We start from the raw sequence: 22,806 nt of genomic DNA, 5'->3' as shown, positions 1-22,806 counted from the left end.
TTCCCCTCTAATGGTGAGCCTATATATGAGGTTCTTCCACGTGAACAAAATGTTTTTTTGCTGAGTACGCGCACCCTGGCCAATCACGGCCTGGCCATTGCCAACGTCATCTGCTGTCATTGTTGCGGTGCTGCTAGTGCTAAGGGAACGAAGCCAACTCGTGGCCCTTGCCTGCGATGGAAGCCTATGTAGCTACAGTATTGACGTGGGAGTGACGGCTTGGCTTGACCCGGGGATTGGCAATGTCTGTTAAATCACTGGCTCACCGCTGCTACCCTGGCAGGCAAGGGGGGCTGAGATCTCAAGAAGTTGTCATGCTGGCGATCTGTTGCCATCACATGTTTTGGCAATGCTCGCAGGTTGCATGATTCAAAAATGGTGATGTGTGAAGTACGTTTGCTGACATGCGCCGGGACGGAATGCTCCGGGCCAGGCCCCGTTCCATGCCACTGGACGGACGGCCCCGGACCCCGCATTACCCCAGGTCCGGACCGGTTGCTCCGGCGCACCACCTACGCGTTCCTGACATCATCTCCCGCGGCTACCTACCACCGCCGTGCAATATCTCGTCCCCCAATGGCATTAAATATCCAGCTGATGCCAATCATGATGGTCCGCCGCCAGCTCCGTGGCCAGTGGAAGATGCTCCCGCTGCGCCAGGCCAGCCACGCAGCCCGCCCCGTCCAGACCTCCCGGCCCCCAATCACCCCGTCGTGCTCGCCCAGGTACGCCAGGTTCGGCCGCTGCTGATACGTAAAGCCCTCGTCCGCCTGCTCGCCTCGCTCTCCACGGGCATTGAGCTGCTTGGCCAGGTACTTGGCCTGTTGCACCGCCACCTCGGCGAGCATGGGCAGCGAGTACCCTTCGATGTCTGCGCAGTCCCCGAGCGCGTAGACGTCGGGCATGACAGCATCATCACCACCACCGCCTTGGGGCGGTGTGCTCTGCTGCACCCGCAGCTTCCTGTCGGTGACGATGCGCTGCATCCTGCCCGCCTTCTTGACGTCCAGCTTGCCCACGAGCGGGTTCACCCCGTTGCCCGTCGCCCAGATGAGCATCCCGTAGCGCAGCGGGTTGTTGTCCCCGCCGCGCTCCTTGGTGTACATGGCCCCGTCCTCGAGCCTGGTGATGTGGCTGCCCGTCTCGACGCGCACCCCGCGGCGCTGCAGCTTCTGCAGCGCGTACTCGGCGAGCCGGCTGTCAAAGTTGCCCAGGATGCCCGGCGCCACGTCGTGCACCTCGATGGCCAGCAGGCCGTTCTCCCCCTCGACGTCGAGGTGCGGGTACAGGAACCGCAGGTCGTGGTGCCACAGGTCGTACAGCTCGGCCGTGGCCTCGATGCCGATGGCCCCTCCGCCGACGACGATGACGCGCAGCATGTCGCGCTGCTGCGCGGGCGTCAGGCCGGGGAGCGACGCCGCGTCGACCATCTCGAGCAGCCGCTTCTGGACCCTGCGCGCATCGTCGGTCGTGCGCAGGAAGATGGCGTGCTCGTCGGCCCCGGGCGTGCCAAATGTCTCCACGGTGCATCCCGGGGCGAGCACGAGGGTGTCGTACGTCACGGTGAAGGCGTGCTTGTCGCCCGACAGCTCGTTGTCGGCAATGTCCGGCACCGCGGGAGTGCAGCGGAGCGTCTTGCCGGAGAAGTCAATGTCGCAGACGGAGGCCTTGTAGTACTGCAGCCCGGGGAGGCGGTTGCGCCGGCGGACTGGGTCCTCGGCGAGCCTGCGCTACGGGTCAGAACAGGGGCGAAATGGTAGCTGGAGATTCGTTCCGTGTAGAGGATACGGCAGGACTTCTTTCACGTACCGGAAGTTGAACATACCCGCCGCGGCGCTTGCGAGCAGTGGAGTATACTGGATCGTCCTCATGGGCGAGATCACGACCACATCGTACTTGGCAAGAGACAGCTCGTGGGCGAGCGTGAACCCGCCGAATCCACTGCCAACTATCGCGATTGTGCTTTTGGCCGACATTGTTTCTCGAGAATCTGGCAAAGGGCGTTTTTGGGTATGCACTGCAGGTAGGTGAGATGATGGGAGCAGAAGATCAAGCACAGAAAACACCCAAGGTATGGGGCGATTGCACGAGCAAGTCCCCCCCGCTGTCATGATCGAATCTGATCGAATCTGCAAATGGCTTTGGTGGTTTGTATTTCTTGTCATGGAGCGAAGCTGCATGCTGTCCGCGTAAGCCGTCACACATCATGATGAGTGGTGATCAACAGAGCTCGTGTTATGCACTCCTCGTGACAACCTGTAGCATGTGTACAACCGTCACAACCATGTAATCGACCGCACATCGGGTCACCCTTGCATGTGGATAAGGCGGGTTCAAAGTTTGGCTACCTATGAGGCCTTGAGATTATGCCGCCCAGGATTGATATGACCCTAGAGGCCTGATTGACATACAGCACAAGATAACTATCATTCCAGTTTCTTAGGTGAGATCTTGACACGGCCCTGTATCATTAAAAAGTCTTCAACAAGGTAGCGTTCGACAAGCGGATCCCATGATTTCAGACACGTTTGAGGAGTTCTGCTTGACTAGGCAATGGGCACACCACCCAGAGCATTGAACAGCTTGGACCCCTCGCTGTTCTCGTAGTCCCCTGGGTCGAGCGAGTAGTGCGCGCCAAAGAGGTGGCCAACGCCGCCCTTGCTGAGGAACACCTCGGACGTCTCGTTGTCAAAGCCGGACTTTGGGTCGGCCATGTGCGAGACGACGCCCAGCATGGCGACAAAGTCGACCTTGTGGGCGAAGTGCTCCGTGGTATGGGCGTAGTTGCCGAGGAACTTGACGCCGTTGTCGGAGACGCACCAGTCCATGCTGGGGTTGGCAAAGGGGAACACGCGCAGCCGCTCGCGCATGTCGGCGCGGCGCTGGGAGCCCTTGGCGTTCTCCTGCACCAGCGCCTGCAGGGTGAGCCGGGTGAGCAGGCAGCCCTGCGAGTGGCACACGAGGACGACCTTCTTGGGCGGCACCGAGCCGTCCGCCGGCCAGAGCGCCTTGCGGATCTCGTCCTCGAGGGCCCTCTGCGCGGCCACGCTCGACTCGGTGCGCTGGATCAGGCTGTTGTCGGCTGCAGCGCCCTGCGCGTTGCCCACCGTAGAGTGCTCCCCAAAGCACTGGATCATGTCCCACAGGATCCCGTCGCTGCGGTTGTACACGCCCGTGATCTCGCGGTTGAACGCGTCGCGGAGCTTGCGGCACGCGCTCTCGAACCACACCCGCTCGTTGCCGATGCCGTTGATGTAGATCCACTTCTCCTCGCGCAGGGCGGCAGTCACGCCGCCGTTGAGGCCCGCGACGTAGATGGGCGAGGGGGGCTTGCCGGAGGCGTCAAAGTCGCTGGCGAGCCGGATGTTCATCGGCACGTCGGCGAGCGACTTTGGGATGGTGCGTTGGGTGCCCAGAAAGATGATGTTGCGGATCGAGAGGAGCACGCGCTGGACCTGGGCGCTGATGGCCTGGCGGTTCTCCTTGAGTGCTGGGTCGAGCTCCCAGAACGGGTTGACAGGAGCCTCTCCAGCCACGCCGGTGGTGATGACACCAGAGGGGCGGATGAGATCGTAGGTGAATGTGAGCAGCTCATAAAGGTGGTTGACAAGATAACGAATCAGTTGCGGGCTGGTCTCGTTGGTGAAGATGCTCTTGACAATGAGCACCACACCGCTGAGGCTCTGTGTCAACGCATTGATTCCGCGCTGAGCCAGGGCCAGGACGGCCGTGGTGATGGTGGAATTGCCAGCGGCGCAGAATACGGCCACTGCAAGGTAGACGCCGATGCTGGCGACAAAGTTGATGTATGTGACGGCCAGACGGCCGATCAAGTCGAAGATCATATTGCAAATCTGAAAGGGGTTGACCCTGAGAATGCGAAGTAGCTAGCTGGTGCACGAGCAGACCCTGGGGAGGAGAATGGTATCGTGGGTAATATAGTCGTTGTGCATCCCCCTTAAGCAGCGTAAATGAAACCCTGTTTCAACTCTTACAACAGCTGCCGCGCACAAACTAAGTCTGACATGCCTGGGCCGGCCCGTGTCTTGAACGTTGCTACGTGCCATTTGAGTGGTGGCTTGAAACCCGTCCAAGGAAATTTCGAGGCTGTGCGAGACATCATCTCATTCTTTTCAGCCGCAAACCCTGAACAGCCTTTTGGCCGTGCCGAAGGCTGTTGACATGCATATCTAGCGTGCCGTGGTAACTTCCTCAATGCATTCCTTTGCCCTGGAGCATTCAAATGTCAGACACATTTGAGTTTTCCGCAGGCCATGCGCAGAGTGCTTGGATGCCGCTGCGCATTTGCATGCCTGAAACACGTTTTTAGACCAGCTGCAACCGACCTTTGGGCTCGTGAGAACACAAGCACAGACTGTGATCTGACATGTGATTTTAGCTTGCAGCCTGGTCAGATAAGGTTCATGCGATTAGCTTGTACTTCCTGCAGGATGAGATTGGGGGCTGTGACGGCTCAGGTGGAAGACTTATTTTCAATATTGGTACACGTCTCGGGAGTATACTACCACTGGTCCAGAGTTTACGCCTTTCACAGTATAAACCTTGAGAAAATTTGAGTAAATTGACAATTCACCTAGTAACGTGCTGAGTCATTTCACATTGCTGACCCGGCAACTTGCAGATAGAAACACAAAGACACGAGATGCCGAACAAAAATAAACCACCTGCTGGAACACCGATCTGCCAAGCCGAACCATATTGTAGACTAATGCTCAGCCCGCCATCGGACGTCCCGTGGCCCATGCTGCACACCAGCCTACCTTGGGTGCGTTAGTGAATCAGCACCTGATCACCCCACGGCCTCGCAGCAATAGCCTCGAGCTGCTTCATGCCCGCCTCTGAGAACCCATTGACGCCGTACGCGAGCTGCGCGTCTCGCAGCGGCGACCGCAGGAAGGCGACCACGACCATCCTCATCTCCAAGTTGGCAATGTGCATGCCCAGGCAGATGCGCGTGCCCCCGCCGAAGCTGAAGTCGGCTTCCTTCATCGCCGTCGTGGCGCCTGCCCAGCGGTCTGGGTTGAACGTGTCTGGGTCCGGGTAGACGGCCGGGTCGCGCGAGATACTGTAGGCGAGGGGGGAGACGGTCGTGCCGCCGGGGACAAAGTGACCGCAGATGGTGCGACCACCGTCAGGCTGTGTCCGTGGTGGTTAGCAGACGCCACTGTGTTTTATCACCGACTCCATCATCAATCCAAGCATCTAGGAAACTCAACATCAAAGCTTTTCGAAACGTGCATACGTACCACTTTCCTGGGTAGCGGTCCCGGCGCCGCGCCATACAGCCTCATGACCTCTAGCATGAAGTACTCAAGATACTTCAGCTTCCCGAGTTCCTCAATGCCCGGAGTACCCGGTAACTGCGCCTGCTCAATCTCCTCCACCAGCCTGGCCTTGACATCCGGATACTTGGCCAGCAACCACAGCATATAAGCGAGCGTGTTCGCGGTGGTATCCGTCCCCGCGAGCATGAGGATCACTGCGTTCGACAGGATCTCGGGCTCCGATATCCTGCCCTCGCGCGCCTGCGTCTCGAGCGCCTTGTCGAGCAGGATGGTGTGCGAGGTGGCCCCCGAGCTGAGGCGCGCGCGGTAGTCGTCAATGTACGACTTGGCAAAGGAGGCGAGCCGCGTGGACACACCGCGGAGCGTGGCGAAGGGGAAGAACGGGAGGTGGCGCGTCTTGGCGAAGTCCCCTTGCCATAGGGCCAGGCGGAAGATGTTGAGCGGCATGACGCGCTTGATGTCTTTGACGTATTGGTGTTCCTGAAAGAGATCGGTATGAATTTCAGCTTCCCATTAAGAACTTTGGCCAAAGCTGCCTGCGGACTCGGTACAGTCGTTCCGGCATCACCAAAGGCGGGCTGGATGCATGACCTACCTCACCAGTCTCCAGCATCCCCAGCGACGAGCCCACGCTCAGCTCCCCCGTGACATCGGACGTGAAGCTCTTGAGCCACTTCACCAGGTCGACATAGCCTTGCTCCCTTCGCTCCCGCTCGATCTGCCTGATCAGCATCTCCACGTACTTCTGGATCAGCGGCTGAAAGGTGATCAGATTCGACTGCGAGACGGCCTTGGCGAACAGGCGGCGCCACTCTGCGTGGTAGACCGGGTCCGCGGTCGTGAAGACGTTTTGGGCCTCGTCATAGGACGAGTCCTCGTAGAACTGCGTCTTGAGGTACTCGCTGCGGAACTTGTGAATCTCCTTTGCGGCTTTTGGGTCTGAGATGGAGACTTCGCTGGGCGTGACACGGACGATGGGACCTGGTAGCATGATGTTGTGAGCTGTCATGGTCACATTCTTCCTCCTTAGTGTCGCGAGAGTGGATAGGGTAGGTTACGTACCATAGCGCTTGTGCAGATCGTGCAGGAAATACATTCTCGTGCCGTGGTATACATGGTAGACGACGGGCAGGCCGGTGAACTTGCTCCAAGCCGGGCCCGGTAATGTGGCTAGTGGCCCGTGGAAGCTACTGTAATAGACGTTCGCCTACACGATAGTCGCGTTAGCACTGATCAACATAACAGGAGTCTGGCCCGCCATAGACTGGTGCTGGTGGTCCATACTGCTGCGTAACAAATCGTGAAGCATCCAGCTCCGATGGCCACGAGGTTAAAGTTTATAGCCTCCATTGCATTGAAGGTCGACCTTTTACGCTGCTTTTCGACCAGAGAGGATGCTGCAATTGTGCGAGCACTGTAAAACACAGGATGGGACGAAAGAGATCTCCGGCCGGCACTACGTAGAAAGTCTCGTGGAGCGCAGCCATGATCTGATATACACCCTCACGCTGCTCGTATATTCTGTGCCAAGCCCACCTCCTCTGTTAAAAACCCTGTATGGGACCAACGCGGCAGGCTTATTCACGCATGACATACACGCACGCAGCCCACGCGCACATATCACACACGCATGCACGCAAGCACACCTCTTTTGATCAGAATCTACCCCGCCATCACGATAGAACTGTCCAAGCTCAGAGCTCATTCGTCAGCCTGATGGCGCGGCCCGCGGCCGTCGCTGCAGGAGCTGTCAACAGCTCGCACATAACACGGCAGAAATGAACCCCTCTTGCTGTGTGACAACCTCCGCCCCTCTGACCATGAGGGAGTGCATATGCTATTTCTTCCCGGATAGGCAGGATCTTCACTCTGAAGCCCGTGTCGCCTGGAATGGTATTGGAGTTGGAGTATGCTTGCAACCAGGATCAGCACCTCAGAGTCACAGATAGAAGCTCATGGCTTGAGTCAGCACCTTATCAGGGCGAGCTGCTTGCATGGAGGTTGTGTCGCACGACAGCGCAACTCCATGGTTTTGCTGCTGTTTTGCGGCTCTGCCTAGGTAGAGCAGTCTGCTGTGTAGTGTGGGATGCTTACAGAGAGGGGTTGCATAGCTGTGATGGCACGTCGCCGTGCAACGGTGCGGATGTGTGACAGAGCAAGGAACGATTGGCTGGCTTACCACCGGCCTGGGCGGCGAAGTCGACGTTCTATAAAGAAAGAAGTGGGGCAATATCGCTACAGTTCATAAATTGTGGTATTGCTATTATCACAACTTGGCATTGATCCGATCCGATCCCAACATGGCATTTCGCATACGTTTGTGTCACGCCATTGCCTCCAGGACAGAGATTTGACAACACATCGACCCAGCCGGAAAAGCAAAGTTGTTCCCTGGCGCTGCTGAAGTCCAAACGCCCTCTTACTTCGTCGTATACTAGCCCACAGCTCGGCTGGAGGCGAGACTTTGAGATGTCTTCAATACGCCAGAAGCCGGCCGTTTCTCAGCATGTCCTGTGCGCGTTTCTGGACGTCGCCAAAGCGCATGTAGCCACAGGTCTCACTTTCGAGATGGTTGATAAAACCCGCAATACTCTTGAAGTCCTGGCGGCAATCCCGCTTTGGGCAGTGGTAGAGTGCCTGCTGGTCTTAATGAAGAACGGGCGAAGGACGAGAGAGATATTAGCACTTCTCACCCTTCAAATAGATCGGCTGGCGGCCTGCCATCAAAGCCATGAAGGCCATCAAAGATGTTCAAGGGTCAAAGTGTCTGGCAACTTACGAATGGGAGAACCAAGGTGCTGGTTGAGTCCATGCAAAGTCGTGAAAGAGCGGTGGCAGAGGTAGCACTCATAAGCGCGTCCGTTCCAAGATAGCGCAGTGGCTTCGTACGTGGTGGATCCGTGCCAGCTAAGCAACTTCTTGGTCATGGCGCCTTGCTGGTCTACACGACTCAGCATGCGGAAGATCTCGTCGCGATTCAGATTTGGAGCACGGGGACAGGAGCCGGCCTCGAGGTGGTGCGCGACACCCGTGGCGGCAGTATAGCTACGGTCGCAGAAGGGGCAGTCGATGTTGGCTCCACGATGGACACGTGAGTTGAGATGCTGGGGTGAGACATTTGTGAGTTTCCACTGAGCTCAGATATTATTCTCCAAGTGACCGAGCCTAGGATGATGCCTCTCTGCTGTAGGCAGTGCAGGTCTCTTACCATCCTGATGCTGTTGTCGCTCTGAAAGTACCGCTCACAGGGCCTGCAGTACAGGTGCTCATCCGCCTCGTGTTGCACGACTTGCTGCTCGGTGTCGAAGGCATCGTTGCACTCTGTGCATTCCCAATAATAGTCATCTGAGTCGTCGTCGTCGTCGTTGCCGTCTTCGGTATTGTCACTGAACTATTTGCCTTCGTTCGAGCTCTGGTCCCAGTGATCGAGAGCATCCATATGCTGCTGGCGCGCGCGCTCGGAAGAGAACCAGCGATGGCACGTATCGCACTCATGGGATGGGCTGGAATGACCTGTCGAGCGGCAGTGATTCTCGCGTGCGTGCCAGCCAGCTGGGAACTCCTTCAGGCAGGTGCCGCACTCGAAATGACAGTTGGGCGGCATCGTCCTTTGGCGGTGCGTCGCCGATATTGGCCAGGAGCGTGAGGAGGTGGCAGGAGCAGCTGCGAAATGTCTATGCGGGGTTGGGAATGTCGACCAGGAGGAGGTCGCGGGTGTTGGTTGGGCGTGAAGCGTGACGAGGAAGTGAGCTTATCAGTTCAGGCAGGCAGGCATATGCTGCTGCGTGACTGCAGCCACAGCCAGGAATCTGACCATTGATTGAAGATTGGCAGATGCGCATGCCACTAGTCCATCACCCCGTTTGTTCGGTCAAATTTGCAAGTTCTCATGCATGTTGCGTACAATATATGCCTGCCTGATGTACGGACCACCTTACAGATCCAGGTGGTGGTCCGGTTTCCAATGTTTGCACGATCCCTTCCTGGGGCTGCCTCAGGCCAGGTTGGGCACGGAGGAGCAGTTGCCGCACAGCGTCCTCATCAGCTGGCTAAAGTCGAGAATCAGGTCCTGGTCTGCGTGCAGATCCATTTGCACCCACGACACCTCGACCGACCGCTTCAGGCATGCCATGGTCCTCCCCGTCAGCGCGTCCGTCGTCCGGTCCAACAGGTCCACCACCGCTCGCCTCTGCGGTTCCGTCTTGGCCTGCGTCCCCAGCACCAGCACCGGGAACTGCCGCTGGCACGTCTCCATCCGCCTCATGATCCCCAGAGCGTCCTCCAGAAGGCCATCAATCTTGGCCGGCAGCCCGAACCGCGACTCGCCAGTCCGCGCCAGGCACGTGAGCGCCGCCAGCCGGTACAGCTCAAACACCGCAGGCATGTCCACCAGATCCCGCCTCGCGAGCTCGTCTTCCGTCTCCATAACGTCAAGCGTTCCCGACCGTGGTGGGCACTGTTCCACATACTTGGCATTGCGCACTTGCTCCTGCAGGTCGAGCAGCCGGGCCAGCTCCTCATCTTGAGTGAGCCCCATGCCGCTCGCGGTGAGCGGCTGGTACTTCATAGCGTCAAAGACATCGTGAAACAGGCTCAGAATCTTGCGGTTGGGTTTCGGAGCCTGGAGTGGATGGGCCTGGTATCCCTGTCAGCAGCAGCACGCGGATCGACAACGGCGATCTGGGAGAGAATCTTACGTAGGGCTGATATTCAGGCACCTCGTCTAGACGCCGATGCGGATTGCCATAGCCCCGGCGCCAGTGGAAGCTACTGAAGCGCGAAAAGACGTCTTGGTGATACACCCAGTCCATCAGCTCGGAAATGTCGTCGCTGTCGTGTACCATGAGGGCAAACCGTGACTTCTTGGTTAGCTCCCGAGCGCCGGCGAGGTAGCTGATCCACTCGTTCCCCGTCATGAAGCACGCTTGCATCTGGGCAGAAAAAGGTCAGCCATGTCATATCCTTCCCAAGCAAGAGTCTCGAGTCAGAGGACCAACATATAACGAGGACAGCAGCATCACTGCAGCAACATGCCTGGCCGCCTCTCCGGCACTGCGGGCAACCTCATCAGTTGAGTTTGCCAGCGCCCGCAGCGCGAGCCCTTTGTATCTCATGCTGATCGAGACGTCCTCATTTCGATGGACGCTGGCCAAGGCAAGCATTCCATAGCGCAGAGCTTGGGCAGGCAAGCCATTGTTGCTGAAAGCCATTCGGACTAGAAGACCTCGAATGGTGGTCGAGTAGGCGCTAAAAGTAGGTATCGCCGTGTACGCAATGGTGTAGACTATGTGCGATTTTGCAGAGCGGTGAGTCCTGACCTCTCTCTCGAGAGAGTGGGAACGCTAATGGCTAATGGACTCACAGTACTGCATCAGAGGCTTGCCAAGGTCGCCGAGCTCGAGCGAGCTCCAGATCAGCGGGCTGTTGAGAGGGAACCTCGGCCATTGAAGCCGGACGAATCCTAGGGACGATCTCACGTGTCAGCCACAAGCGAAAGCCACAACCCCTTGCTCTTCGTGGAAGTACAACGTTCTGCCGTGGCATGTGGTTAGGTGGACCTACTTTGCCAGCTGTGCAAGTCACTACGGGACGCGACCAGGTCGTGATAGACTTCGACGTCTTCAGCCCCTGTGTGGACGAACCAGTACGACTTGTTGCTCTGGAAGCTGGCACACCCCTCGTCGTCACCACCACTAGTGTCCCCTACCCCTGGCCGCCATCGCGACTTGGTGGATGTAACTGGAGCAGGTCCCACGATGAACCGCTTTGGGTCGCGCTCTCGCGGCCAGGACAGCCTCAAACCATACCCTTGGCATTGCCGTTTTGATCTGGCGCAAGCTCGACAGTGCGGAAGAGTGCGATCGCAACGGACTCTGCGATCTACAGCGCAGCAAATGGACGAGATCAGCCATTAGACAAGGTTTCAGCCAGCTCCACGTCTAGGAAATCAACGGTACCTCTGCAAGTCCAGCAGCCCCTGGATCCTGGTTGAGCCATGCTGGGATGCGCGACAGATGGGCGCTTCTTTCTGCCTTCGAGCAACCTTTTCAGAGGGCGGCTTTGTCTGCAGCTGTCGGGATGGCCAGAAGTCAGTCGCACGGGCTTTGTAATAGGGAGAAAGTTGCCTGCGGTGGAGCCTCCAAGCTGGCTGTGTGACAAGTGCCCCATCGTGGACAACTATCGGCGAGGCCCACTCTACCTTCGGCCCCTTGCTGGTATTAATCAGCTGGTGCTGATTGAGCACGGCGCCAAGAAACCATGCCCTCCCAGCTCGTTGATTCTTGCACCTGGTGGAGCTCCCTCACACTAGCAGCCAATCAGCGTAGGCATCACGCAAGGATGTTCCAGTTCCAAAATGGCTCCAGCACGAGCTGGTGGATGCACCATAGTCGGCCACCTGATAGTCGTTGGAGGCATCCCTGGGCTTCTCTCGGATTCGTACGGACGAAGAGCCTCACCATTTCCGAATCATTGACTAATGCGCGTTTCATGATCTGATCTTTGTCATTGGGGCAATATGACCAAGTCTTGTGTCTCCATCTTCGCACGGGTGAAACTGGCAAGCTATAAAGGGGGCCAAAGGCAGGACCACTGCACCAACCTGACTGAAATACAGAACACCATCAAAGACACCAAAGACACTAAATACGCTGAATAGCCGCCACACTACTACTCACCAATCTTGTGCACTATCAGAGCAACTCAACATCGCCAGTTTGAAAATGCCTTCCTACTTGATCACCGGCACGTCTGGAAGCATTGGCGTAAGTGGCTCAGCTGGCTCCCATTGGTCCTGACTATGTCTGATTATAAGAACAGTTCGAACTGCTCCGCCAGGCCTCCAGCAACCCGGATAATGTCGTCGTCGGCCTGGTCCGCAGCAAGGCCAAGATGGAGGAGAGGCTCGCCAAGGAGCTTCCCAACCAGAAGAACGTCCATATTTTCGAGGCCGACCTGGCTGACTATAAGTCGCTCGCAGTAAGTGCTCCGGGAAGGGGCTGTAGCTTCGCACCAGACCGTGGCTGCTGCCAAGGTTCTACTGGCACGGCCGGCTGCTTGGAACCACATGACTGACCACGGGCCTGTCGATTATTTAGGCAACTGTTGAGCCAGTCTCCAAAGTCCTGGGTGGCTCCCTGGACTACTTGATTGCCAACGCTGCGTACATGGGACAGTGGGCTGCAGTCAAGCCCTTTGAGGAGCAGTAAGTCATGGCCTGCCTGCCCTTTCGAGTGACCACCGATCCGTACGCGCGACACGAAAAGTTAGCCCACTGATGGCGAATCACTAACCCCTCGGTCTTTTTAGAGCCAAAGATCCCGAGACCCTAATTGCAGAGTATAACAAGGACTTCAACATTAACGTGCTTGGCAACATTCACCTCTTCAATCTGTATCTGCCCCTCATCCGCGCAGGTAACACAAAGAAGGTCATCGCCATCTCGTCGGGCCACGCAGACTTTGATCTCGTGACCAAGTTCCACATCCACGAGACCGCTCCTTACACCATTGCCAAGACGGCACTGAACATGGTGATCGCCAAGTATCATGCGGCTTATGCCGACGAGGGCATCCTGTTCATGAGTCTCTGCCCGGGCTTGGTGGAGAATGATAACTCCCGCGCTCCTCGTGAGTTTGTCCCTTTTCTCCCAGGCTTTTCTCTTGCTTTCACATCCTTTCCTCTTGATACTCGCCCCTCTTCGTTTCCAATATCTCGTCCTGGGCGTGGTTCGGGGGCAAGCTGGCTGACACATGCAACACAACCACAGCGAGTGAGGACATGGCCAAGTACGGTCCGGCCCTGTTTGCCAAGTTCGCCGCGTTTGCGCCACACCTCTCGGGTGCTACTACCCCCGATGGTCCGGCGGCGGACATTCTTCGCATTTCGGCCGACGCCTCTATCGAGAAGGGCTGGGGTGGATCGTTCACCTCGCACAACGGCGGCAAGCAGTGGCTGTGAGCGGCGGGCAGGGTGTTGGGGCATCTGGGGCTGGGAGATCGGACTATATGAGGGGCTTCTCTAGTAGATAGATGTGTTTTTGATTAGAGCGGAGAGACAATTACTCTTGACCAATCTTGAATGGTTTGCCTTTGAAGCGTGCTAATTCCACATACTGAGTCAACCCGCAACGTATAGGGGAAAGACACTCCCAAGCATTTCGGCCCGAGGGAATCGACTTGTTTGTTTGTTTAGGTTTCTGGACAAACTTACATGGATCAACATGACCGCCTCATTATTAGTAGCACCACTAAGGAGCCCTACTATATTTACATCCTCCGAGATACCACGCGGCGTCAGATCAGACAATGGATGCTTGTGCCCCACTTGGCGTGGCCGCACCTCCTTGAGCCGACAGCTAAACACAGATTTGACGTTCTTCGTGCAGTCATTTGCGAATGCCCCCGTGGCTTGGGTTCGGGCTGTAAGAGAATAAGTAAGATTTTAGTCCCCGAGTGGGAATGATTATCACTATCCTCGTCGCAAGCGTGGCGTAAAGATTGTTCACACAGCGCGATGTCCATCTGGGTCTAATAATCTCATATATAGAGTTCAAGAGGCAGAATCTATTCATCTATGCAAGAGGGCGCGGGTCTCATCGACGCTTAGGAGCTGCTGGGCCACTATCGCGTTGCCCTCTGACTTACAAGGCGCAGTCTTCTCGGAGTTTCGATCCTGCCTCCGACCGTGCAGGGGCTGTAAGGCAGCCGTTGTAGTGCCAAGCCAGCGGCCGGCAGTCGGCGGAACTTATTTCCCAGGGGTTCTTTCCTCAAGGAAATTCACGAAGGGAAAGACGTATACAAAACCCTCAGTGGCTCTCAAACCCTCTCGTCTAGTGACTGATTTCCAAGCCTCACTACAGCCGACATCAGCGGAACCACCCGCTCGCCACTGCAGCCACAAAAATGCCTCGGTCAACGAAGGTCCCACAACCCCCATGTCTCTGCCGCCGGTTTCACGTCAACTGCTCGCCACAGACGTGCCCGCAGGCCCAACATGCGAGCACAGGCGACTGGAACCACTACACCATCCGGGCGTTCCGCGAGAGCGCGGCGGGCACCGCACAAGCGCCGCCGTGCGAGACCTGCGCGGCCGTCGTCTGGGCGCTGACCGAGGTCGACGAGATCAAGCAGATCCTGCGGGGCTCGGTCGAGGATCTGGAGAACAGGGGCGGTGAGGGGATGTGCGAGGGCGCAGCAGAGGACTACGAGATGATGCTCATTGAGCTCGAAGCACCCATCTATGCGCTGGCATCCCCGCCCGTTCCCTCGTCTGGGGAGCCCTCTGCGTCGCCTGCTACTTCCTCAGCAGCCAACATGAGAGGAGATCAAAGCATGCGAGGGGCAGGAAGGCGAATCATCCGGACGTGCGCTGCCAAGGAGGACTCTGTCAATTGGCGTCATTTCAATGTCTGGCGGGACGAAGCCGACGGGTGGGAGAGCAACGGATGTCGGGCCCTGCCACCACTAGTATGCCACCCTGTCCTCCGCACCGATGGTGATGCAGCGACAGAGCAGCTCAAAAAGTGGATCGAGACCTGCGACAGGGTCCACGGCTGCGTGCCGTCGCAGGGGGCAAGGGCGCCCACGAGGCTGGTTCGGGTTTCGAGCGATGAGGTTCGAGTCGTCCAGACAGATGGCGAGCTGGTGCGGTACACGACGCTGAGCCACCGCTGGGGCAACAACGAGGAGTTCACCCTGGTGAAAAAGAACATGGCTGCTTGGTCGGCCAACGACATCCCCTGGGACACCATCCCGCGGACGTATGGTGACGCCATCGAGGTTACCCGCAAGCTCGGGGTTGACTACATCTGGATCGACACCATGTGTATCGTGCAGGATGACGCCGATGACTGGCGCTATGAGTCGACCCGGATGAAGGCGGTCTACGGCGGGTCGTACCTCAACATTGCCGCCGAGTGCGCGGCTGGCTCTCACGGGGGACTGTTTGTGAGTAGCGGTCTTGTGGAGGAATTCAAGACGTACGAGGTCCCAGAAGGAGAGAAGGGATCGTCAACGAAGGGGAATCTGCGCATCAGGCAGCAGCCGCACTTCACACACAATCCCTTTGGCAGCAACTACCGTGACAGCTCTCTGCTGCTTGGGCGCGGCTGGGTCCTGCAGGAGCGTCTGCTCGCGCCTCGAGTTGTGTACTACGACCAGCACGAGCTCAAGTGGGAGTGCTATGGCGGCACCGACTGTCTGTGCGGAGGGATGCTAGCCATCTCCAACTTCAGTCTCGAGCACCGCGAGTCGCTGGGATTGTGGAAGGGCAGGAAGCGGCCGGACCATCACAGCAACCACGATGACAAAGACGGCAGCAGCGAGAAGAAACTCCCGATTCAGTGGATGCGCATCGTCGAGCGATACTCCACGTGCCTCCTGACCTTTGACTCGGACCGAATGATTGCGCTCGCGGGCATCGCGGAGCAGGCGTATAAGACCGGCCGCGGTGGGAAATACCTCGCCGGCCTTTGGGAGCAGGACCTCGCGCACCAGCTGTGCTGGCAGGTCCAGGACACGCACCGCAAGCCCACATCCATGTACATCGCGCCCAGTTGGTCCTGGCTGTCGGTGGTCGGATGTATCTGGTTCTCGAACAGGATGGACTACCACTGCGGGGCATCGGAGATCGACGTAAGAATCACGCAGGTGGAGGTCACTCTCGCGGATGAGACGTGCGAGACGGGGCCTGTCACGGGCGGGTTTCTGAAAGTTGACGGCAAGGTCGTCGAGTTCGACACCAGTATAGGGTATCCGGGATCGAGCTCGGTTCCGCAGAGGTTCTGGCTCACGCATAGAGAGACCGGGACGACGCTGCACTATGGCATGGAAGCAGACTACATCATGGCCGAGGCTAGCGCGAAGAACCTGGAAACCCTGTTGTTATTGTACTGGGGTAAGATCTGGGAGAACCGGAAGACTTTCCTCGTGCTTCGGCATGCCGAGAACGCGAAGGAGCACGCAGGAAAGTACGAGAAGCTGGGCACCTACTGGTATATCGACGGAGAGGAGCACGACCATGAGTTCGATCAGCTCATGGGGTGGTCACAGCACAAGGAAGGGCTCGTTATTATCTAAGCCGATCGTGGTCAAGGTGGACATGATCACGACGATAATGGGGGCGATGGTGGACGGTTGAACATTTGCCGCCCTCCCGCAACGCGTCCCATCGTGTCGCACGGGCGGGCCCGTGAAAACCCGCGATCGTGCCGAGCAGCAAGTCCGACACCACATCCCCACCAGCCTGCACAAGCACTTGGCGGCAGCTTGCGCTACGGAGAACTATTTAAGGAAGCCGTAACGGTGCTACAACCTTTTCGTGCTTTGGTAAGGCTGTGGTTTCGGCCGGCGGTTGGTGGCTAGGAGACTTCTAACCTCCTAGCCGCAGAATCGACCTTCCCCCAAAACGTTAACTTGTCAGAGGAAGAGAGAAAGAGTTGGCTACCTGGCCGAGGGGCAAAGACCAGGTGCAACGTCCTCTCTCCGTTTGATTCACAGTGCACGAACTCAATTCCCTCTGGCGTTGCGTCGCCCCCATCCCAAGCGGAGCTAAGCTCCAAAGTCCGTGATCGTCATGTATAGGCCCCCACAGGAATAGCCCTCCAGTTTTCTAGATATGGCAATCCATTAAGTCCGTGACCTCGCGCAATCTGAGGCGAGAGTCCAAGGGGCGGAATCTTCCTGTATAAAATTCAGGCTCAGCTCATGCTCGAGGTCTCTTGGCTGACATTGAGCAATATCCTTGGAACCTAGCCGCAATCCGACCAAGACTCTCGCCCACCACACCACCACCACCACGGCACTAATAAACGCCAGAGCCAACTCAAGAAACAACCTCCCAAAGAAATAACACCTAGGACCCGATCATGTCTGCCGCCATCCGCGAGTCCGCCGGCACAGAGGGTGTCGTTTCCTTCGTCAAGAAGCACGGGAGGCCATACCCGGCCATCGACCCCCTCCAGGCCGACCTGTCGGGCAAGACGGTCGTCATCACCGGCGCGTCCAAGGGCTGCGGCCGCGAAGCGGCGATCGCGTTCGCTCAGTCCGGCGCCAGCAACATCGTCATCACCGCGCGCTCGGACCTGTCGGACGTCGTGGCGGACATCAAGAAGGCAGCCCTCGAGGCCGGGCGCGAGGCGGAGCCCAACGTGCTCAACGGCAGCGGGGTGGACGCCACGTCCGCCAAGGATGTCGAGGGCCTGGCCAAAAAGGTGGCCGAGACTTTCGGCGCCGTCGACCTGCTCATCAACAATGCCGCGTTCCTGTCCGAGTGGGCGCCCGTTGCCGAGACCGACCCGGACGAGTGGTGGACCAACTGGGAGGTCAACATCAAGGGAACCTACCTGTTCACCCGGTACTTCATCCCGCTAGTGCTGAAGTCGTCGTCGCTCAAGACGGTCCTGAACATCACCAGCATCGGCGCCGTCAACATCGGCGCGGGGGCCAGCGGGTATCAGACGACCAAGTTTGCGGTGTGCCGGCTCACGGAGCACATTGCTGCCGACTACGCCGACCAAGGGCTGATCTGTGTTGCCGCGCATCCCGGATCGTACCTCACCGAGATGGGCAAGAGGTTGCCCGCATATTTGCATGACAAGCTCACCGACGACGTTGCGTTATCCGGTCAGTGGATGGCGTGGTTCGCACGTGAGAGGAGGGAGTGGCTCCAGGCGAGGTTCGTAGCGGCGACGTGGGATGTCACGGAGCTCGAGGCACGGAAGGACGAGATTGTCAAGGGGAATAAGCTCAAGTTCAGAATGGTGGTTTAGGGGTCTGTTGCGAGCACGACCCCTGGTACGAAGATAATGTTGGTCTTGGACCAGCCAAATTCTCAGGTCATGGAGGAGGACGGCACATCTATATCGTAGAGGACATCCGAACGCTAATCCTGTCTCTTGGGAGCTCATTTGACCTCATGCCTGGTTGAGCAGGTTCCAGACCTTCAGAACGTCTTCCCACTTATCATCTGTTCACACATCTGTCTCGCCATCAGTCCTCCACCGCCTTATCTCTTTCGGATGCCTAGGCCCCCCACTAGAGCTTGTCACCCTCGACGAAGGAAGCGAAGCCTTGATTCCAACCTCTCAGCCAATCCTTCTCCTGCACAGTCAATCCGCCCGAGAAATTCGCGTCCCAGAACCAGATCGGCACGTCACTTGAGTGGGTGACCCCCCATTGTTGCTGTTGGTATGCCATCGCGACGAGACTCGTTCGCTTTGAGTAAAAAGCTGTGCTAGGAAGACTTTGAATGAATGATGGTAGTAAATAAACTGATCTTCGACAGAAGCTCGTTTGAGCGAAGCACGATTCCCTCCATATATGACGAAATAGTATTAAACGGTAGGTACAACTCAGATGGCTGTTGTGCCCGGTTGGACTGACAGGTCTAGGAAAGCAGATGGACGCCTATCTCTGCGATATCGCCTTGGTTTCACTTGACAGAATGGGTAGTCAAGCCGTAATGATCAACACGAGTGCAAACCAATGTACGGCGTCGCGCGTCTCATGTCCTTGTCCCCGCGTGGATCATCATTTGGATGATACACTGAGTCTGGAATGTCAGCCAGTATTCACGGAACGCAGCTGTTGACGAAGCTGCACGAGCAGGATGAAATACAGAGATGCGACACGGCATCAAAGCCCATGTTCTGCCCTTAAAAGGCCCCTAGGACCTGGAAATTGTTGAGTGTTGAGCGCAATACAACCGGGAAGGTTAAACAAAATGGGTCTGTTGGCAGATGTCTTCAGCGCCATTGAGAAAATAAGGACGAGGAGGATTAGTGGTCACAAGGCGTGAATAAGGAGATGTTCCTGCGCATGTACAAATAGTGGAGAATCAAGGTAGATTTTGTAGCCTTTCTTCCATGCCTGATCTTGACCACTTTCTGCTAGTCCCGTCATGAACATCATCGTTGACAATGATGAATATGACAATCGAGTCAGAACTTTCAGGATCAGAACCGCCATACCGAGCTGCCATCTACAGTATCTTCTGGATCTGATGAGCAATCCCCAGAACCATTTCCTCTTGCAAACGTCGACCCACAATATGCAGACCAACGCTATGCCCATCGATTGCTTCGATATCGTACAAGCCCCAGTTCCAAGCATCGGTGGCATTGCGAGGCTCGTATCCTGTGGGCAACGAAGGATCAAGTACTTTGGACGCTTTACCAGCGGGAAATGACAGGGCAGTGTAGTCGAGGAAGTTGAAGAGTTTCGTGTAGCCCGGCCAGCGCAATGCCCGATGGGGGACTGCGGTGCGTGGCATGGTAGGCACGATTAGAACATCCACGGGCCGACCCGACGATGACTTCATGGCGTTCCACATCTGATTGTAGGCAGCCTGAGCAGCCTTCTTCCTCTTGTTCAGCTGCCAGTATTCATAGACGGATATTGCCGGGCCACGTTCCACCAAGCCTTGGACATGGGGCAGGAATGGTTCGCCACCTGCGCCAACGTCGCGTCGAATATCTTCGCCTCCATCCACAACGTAATGCGCATCCTGTCGAGGTCAGTAGGCAGATCAAAGTATGGTCTTGAGCGGAATTTGCCCCCACCATGAGCTTGATGCAATCGGCGTTCAGAGACGTATCCCAAGGGATGAGTTCGTGCCCCGCTGCCTCCAGCTTCTGACAAACCTCATCAAACACCCTCTCGACGGGTGGATGGACCTTCACCATCCCGTCATCTACCATGATGCCAACGACCAGCGACTTTTGTGAATATTGTTGAAAGACGTCATCTCTCCATGGCATGGGCGGCATCTGAGGATCCAGGGTCCAGCACGCCGCCTCGATCACAGCTTTAGAGGCCAGTGTAAGAGTGTTGAGTGTTCTTGCCATAGGACCAACGGCAGAAGGTATCTGATGTTGTCCATCTTGGGAAACCTCGACGCCTTCATAGGAGAACCTGCCACTCTGGGCCAAGTCAGCAAGGCAGGCACAGGTAATGAGGCTTCGAAGCCCAGATTGCCTACACTTGGTTTCAAACCCCACAAGCCGTTCATGTGGGATGGAATGCGGATGGAGCCGCCAATATCAGTTCCCCAGCCGAGCGCCGAGCGCCGAGCCTCCGAGAGCCAGGAGAGCACCCTCGCCTCCCGAGGAGCCACCTGGAGTGTAGTGAGGGTTCATCGGGTGCGTGGTTAGACCCCAGAGCGGGTTTTCTGTTTCAGCCCACTGCCGGGAGTTAGTTCGTGACTTTGACCCCAAGCAGACGGTGCATTTCCATACCAGAATGCTCTGAGGCAGGTTTGTCTTTGCGATGATGACGGCGCCGAGCTTTCTGAGCACCGCCACCAGGACAGAGTCCGACTCGGCGGGATGGAACGCGCGGCCAACGTAGCCGAGTGTCGATCCAGCCCTTCAACGTTGAATTGGTCCTTGAGCGAGACTGGCACGCCGTGCAGAGGCCCCTTTAGCCGCCCATGTTCCATTTGAAGGGCGTCGAGCTCACGCGCCTGGTCAAGGGCCTCATCGAAGCAGATTTCTGTCAAACAGTCTGTTTGCAACCACCATATCAGCGGTCCATCCCATTGATACATGGGCACCAAAACGTAAGCGTACCTTCTGATGGGCTTCTTTTGCTCTAATGAACGTTAAACGGAGGCAACGACCACGGGGATACATGATGACTGGACTCTTACTTTGCAATGTGGGCAAGCACGATGGCCTCAGTTGTGACCTCTCGATCTTGTAGTAGATTGAGCAAGCCCTGGATATCTCTCGCAGCAAAGATGCGCGGATCAGAAGGTGCATCTTCGCCGTAGGTCTTTGCAAGTTTTTGATTGCGGATTGCCCTCTTCTCACGGACAACGTCCGTCCAGAGTCTTGCCATTTTCCACCGAGGAATAGTTCCAGCTGGCCCAGATCTGGAGTGGAGGATCAAGGAGTGCCAACTGGTGGTTATCCCCAGGCAGTGGTGTGGTGGGGCTGGGGTAGCTCGACAGTGGCCGATTTGGACGCTGACCGGATGACCCGAGATTTCGAGTCTTATCGTCCTATCTCGTCCGCTTACAAGTGCGGAGCTCTGATTGCTGGGACTTATTGAAATTGTGCTTAGGCACAGTTATCGAATTCATCGTTTGGTTGGCGCCCGATGGGCGGCGATCGGCCCGGCTCTGCTCCCCGGCAGATACCGAGATACCTGGTGTGCCTCCTCGTCATTTCCAGCACACCCTTGGCAAACAGTGCCGAGCGGTCCACAACAACCAGTTTTGGGACATTTCATTCTCAGTCCAAGCTCAGCGATATCGGGCGGCATGGCAGGCGTTCACGATCCCGTGCTTGCGAAGCCCGCTGACGTGTGCTGCCTCAAGGGCGACTTGCACAAGGGCGAGCCCACTGGCAAGACCATCCAGATCGAGGGTGTCGATACCTACGTGGCGACGCCCGACTCCAAAGCTGCCAATGGCCATGTTCTGCTCTCCTTCCCTGATGCCTTCGGGCTGCACATCAACAGCATGCTGCTGATGGACGCCTATGCCGCTTGTGGATACTTGACACTCGGTGTCGTTTACTTCTTAGGGGTAAGTGCATCACCGGCGAATACAGGACGATTGAGAGGGCGGCGCATTGACACCGACTTCCTCCAGGATTCTGTGGGAAAGCACTCTGCTACGCCGCTGAGCGACCCCAACTTCGACCTTGGGGCTTGGGCGGCCAAGCACCTGACTGCATCGGAGGACGTCGGAAGGGAATGGGTGAAGAACGTGAAGGCCCAGTACGGGAATGGAGGGAAGACAAAGTTCGGCTGTGTTGGCTACTGGTAAGTCGGGCAAACAATTGCCCAGAGCAATGGCTGGCGCTCGCTGACAAGAAGTAGCTGGGGTGCGAGGTTCGTTTGCGTACAGTTGTCGGATGGTGGCATTTGCTCAGCTGGAGCCATTGCTCACCCTTCTTTTGTGAAGGAGAGCCACGTACAGAACTCTAAGGGTATAGCAACCTCTCATGCGGCCGGTCTTGTGCAAAGGGCGCCTTGTGGCTGACAATAATATGTAACAGGGTCTATTGCTTTCGCCGTTCCCAGCACCGATAACCTCTTCACTCCGGAGGCACGCGCCCGTGTGGTCGGAATCTGCACCGAGCAGAAGCAGCGATTCAACATGCAAATCTTCTCTGACGTCGGTCATGGCTTCGCGGTAGGTCCAATGCAGATCCCCCGCATGCACGTCACACTAACAGAACCTGCCAGTCACGAGCGCGCCTCACAGATCCTTATGAGATGTGGGCAAAGGAGCAGCCCTTTAAGGGCTTCATCGAGTGGCTCAATTTCTGGATCGCTCAGGAATGATAACACAACAAGTCGAAAATGACATGGATACGGTTGAAGCTGGCACAAAACGATAAAAAATGCATGGGTTCACGAACATGGAGTAAGACAAACACATAAGCCATCCGTCTACAGGTTTCGTCATTTACACGATTTCTCAGACTGTTCTCATGACGAGCCGTGTGCCTTTTTGATTACGTCTGAAGCTGTTGTTACAGTGAAGCGGT

The 22,806-nt window shown here is 56.9% G+C and overlaps 10 protein-coding genes across 10 annotated transcripts; 4 read left to right on the top strand and 6 right to left on the bottom strand.

The window, feature by feature from the left end:
- Positions 1-512: 512 nt before the first annotated feature.
- B0I36DRAFT_392593 (uncharacterized protein) lies at positions 513-1,976 on the bottom strand (the record flags this gene model as incomplete). The annotated part of the gene is made up of 3 exons (XM_046161439.1): positions 513-545; positions 708-1,725; positions 1,810-1,976. The coding sequence occupies 3 exons, from the start codon at positions 1,974-1,976 to the stop codon at positions 513-515; spliced, it is 1,218 nt and encodes a 405-aa protein (XP_046019582.1).
- A 344-nt stretch (positions 1,977-2,320) lies between these two features.
- B0I36DRAFT_261324 (uncharacterized protein) lies at positions 2,321-3,873 on the bottom strand. The gene has a single exon (XM_046151138.1). The coding sequence runs from the start codon at positions 3,843-3,845 to the stop codon at positions 2,547-2,549; it is 1,299 nt and encodes a 432-aa protein (XP_046019581.1). The 5' UTR covers positions 3,846-3,873; the 3' UTR covers positions 2,321-2,546.
- An 836-nt stretch (positions 3,874-4,709) lies between these two features.
- Positions 4,710-6,510, bottom strand: B0I36DRAFT_392587 (cytochrome P450; the record flags this gene model as incomplete). The annotated part of the gene is made up of 4 exons (XM_046161438.1): positions 4,710-5,157; positions 5,268-5,786; positions 5,902-6,287; positions 6,369-6,510. Coding segments are annotated over 4 exons (1,413 nt in total), but the record flags the coding sequence as incomplete, so codon positions are not given.
- A 1,271-nt stretch (positions 6,511-7,781) lies between these two features.
- B0I36DRAFT_392583 (uncharacterized protein) lies at positions 7,782-8,910 on the bottom strand (the record flags this gene model as incomplete). The annotated part of the gene is made up of 4 exons (XM_046161437.1): positions 7,782-7,951; positions 8,086-8,410; positions 8,515-8,651; positions 8,820-8,910. The coding sequence occupies 4 exons, from the start codon at positions 8,908-8,910 to the stop codon at positions 7,782-7,784; spliced, it is 723 nt and encodes a 240-aa protein (XP_046019579.1).
- Positions 8,911-9,176: 266 nt separating this feature from the next.
- B0I36DRAFT_312964 (fungal-specific transcription factor domain-containing protein) lies at positions 9,177-11,427 on the bottom strand. Its single transcript, XM_046152567.1, has 6 exons — positions 11,264-11,427; positions 10,869-11,186; positions 10,669-10,767; positions 10,304-10,590; positions 10,004-10,237; positions 9,177-9,942 (listed from the first exon to the last, which is right to left on the bottom strand). Exons 1-6 carry the CDS (start codon positions 11,301-11,303, stop codon positions 9,301-9,303), a joined length of 1,620 nt encoding a protein of 539 aa, XP_046019578.1. The 5' UTR covers positions 11,304-11,427; the 3' UTR covers positions 9,177-9,300.
- Positions 11,428-11,920: 493 nt separating this feature from the next.
- On the top strand, positions 11,921-13,318 carry B0I36DRAFT_261317 (uncharacterized protein). Its single transcript, XM_046151137.1, has 5 exons — positions 11,921-12,070; positions 12,126-12,284; positions 12,404-12,510; positions 12,615-12,934; positions 13,075-13,318. The coding sequence occupies exons 1-5, from the start codon at positions 12,029-12,031 to the stop codon at positions 13,263-13,265; spliced, it is 819 nt and encodes a 272-aa protein (XP_046019577.1). The 5' UTR covers positions 11,921-12,028; the 3' UTR covers positions 13,266-13,318.
- An 891-nt stretch (positions 13,319-14,209) lies between these two features.
- B0I36DRAFT_234485 (HET domain-containing protein) lies at positions 14,210-16,384 on the top strand (the record flags this gene model as incomplete). The annotated part of the gene is made up of 3 exons (XM_046149320.1): positions 14,210-14,574; positions 14,914-15,567; positions 15,625-16,384. The coding sequence occupies 3 exons, from the start codon at positions 14,210-14,212 to the stop codon at positions 16,382-16,384; spliced, it is 1,779 nt and encodes a 592-aa protein (XP_046019576.1).
- Positions 16,385-17,172: 788 nt separating this feature from the next.
- On the top strand, positions 17,173-18,075 carry B0I36DRAFT_234433 (uncharacterized protein; the record flags this gene model as incomplete). The annotated part of the gene is made up of 1 exon (XM_046149309.1): positions 17,173-18,075. One exon carries the CDS (start codon positions 17,173-17,175, stop codon positions 18,073-18,075), a length of 903 nt encoding a protein of 300 aa, XP_046019575.1.
- A 1,211-nt stretch (positions 18,076-19,286) lies between these two features.
- Positions 19,287-21,145, bottom strand: B0I36DRAFT_358681 (amidase; the record flags this gene model as incomplete). Its single annotated transcript, XM_046158007.1, has 5 exons — positions 19,287-19,811; positions 19,867-20,226; positions 20,286-20,420; positions 20,542-20,671; positions 20,955-21,145. 5 exons carry the CDS (start codon positions 21,143-21,145, stop codon positions 19,287-19,289), a joined length of 1,341 nt encoding a protein of 446 aa, XP_046019574.1.
- Positions 21,146-21,569: 424 nt separating this feature from the next.
- Positions 21,570-22,600, top strand: B0I36DRAFT_358680 (dienelactone hydrolase; the record flags this gene model as incomplete). Its single annotated transcript, XM_046158006.1, has 5 exons — positions 21,570-21,836; positions 21,903-22,075; positions 22,133-22,242; positions 22,312-22,448; positions 22,502-22,600. 5 exons carry the CDS (start codon positions 21,570-21,572, stop codon positions 22,598-22,600), a joined length of 786 nt encoding a protein of 261 aa, XP_046019573.1.
- Between the last annotated feature and the right edge of the window lie 206 nt (positions 22,601-22,806).

The sequence above is a fragment of the Microdochium trichocladiopsis genome (assembly GCF_020744255.1).
Source record: "Microdochium trichocladiopsis strain MPI-CAGE-CH-0230 chromosome Unknown B0I36scaffold_1, whole genome shotgun sequence".
NCBI lineage: Eukaryota > Fungi > Ascomycota > Sordariomycetes > Xylariales > Microdochiaceae > Microdochium > Microdochium trichocladiopsis.
This window is presented reverse-complemented; position numbering and strand designations above follow the sequence as displayed.

Bases quoted from the DNA above. Each gene is read 5' to 3' on its own strand.
- B0I36DRAFT_261324 (XM_046151138.1), bottom strand. From the start codon at position 3,845: ATGATCTTCGACTTGATCGGCCGTCTGGCCGTCACATACATCAACTTT.
- B0I36DRAFT_312964 (XM_046152567.1), bottom strand. From the start codon at position 11,303: ATGGCTCAACCAGGATCCAGGGGCTGCTGGACTTGCAGAG. The intron at 10,591-10,668 runs GTGAGTCCATTA...AATCGCACATAG, and splicing joins CAAGCCTCTGATGCAGTACT to TCTACACCATTGCGTACACG. The intron at 10,238-10,303 runs GTTGGTCCTCTG...TTTTCTGCCCAG, and splicing joins TGCTGCTGTCCTCGTTATAT to ATGCAAGCGTGCTTCATGAC.
- B0I36DRAFT_261317 (XM_046151137.1), top strand. From the start codon at position 12,029: ATGCCTTCCTACTTGATCACCGGCACGTCTGGAAGCATTGGC. The intron at 12,285-12,403 runs GTAAGTGCTCCG...TCGATTATTTAG, and splicing joins CTGACTATAAGTCGCTCGCA to GCAACTGTTGAGCCAGTCTC. The intron at 12,935-13,074 runs GTGAGTTTGTCC...ACACAACCACAG, and splicing joins TGATAACTCCCGCGCTCCTC to CGAGTGAGGACATGGCCAAG.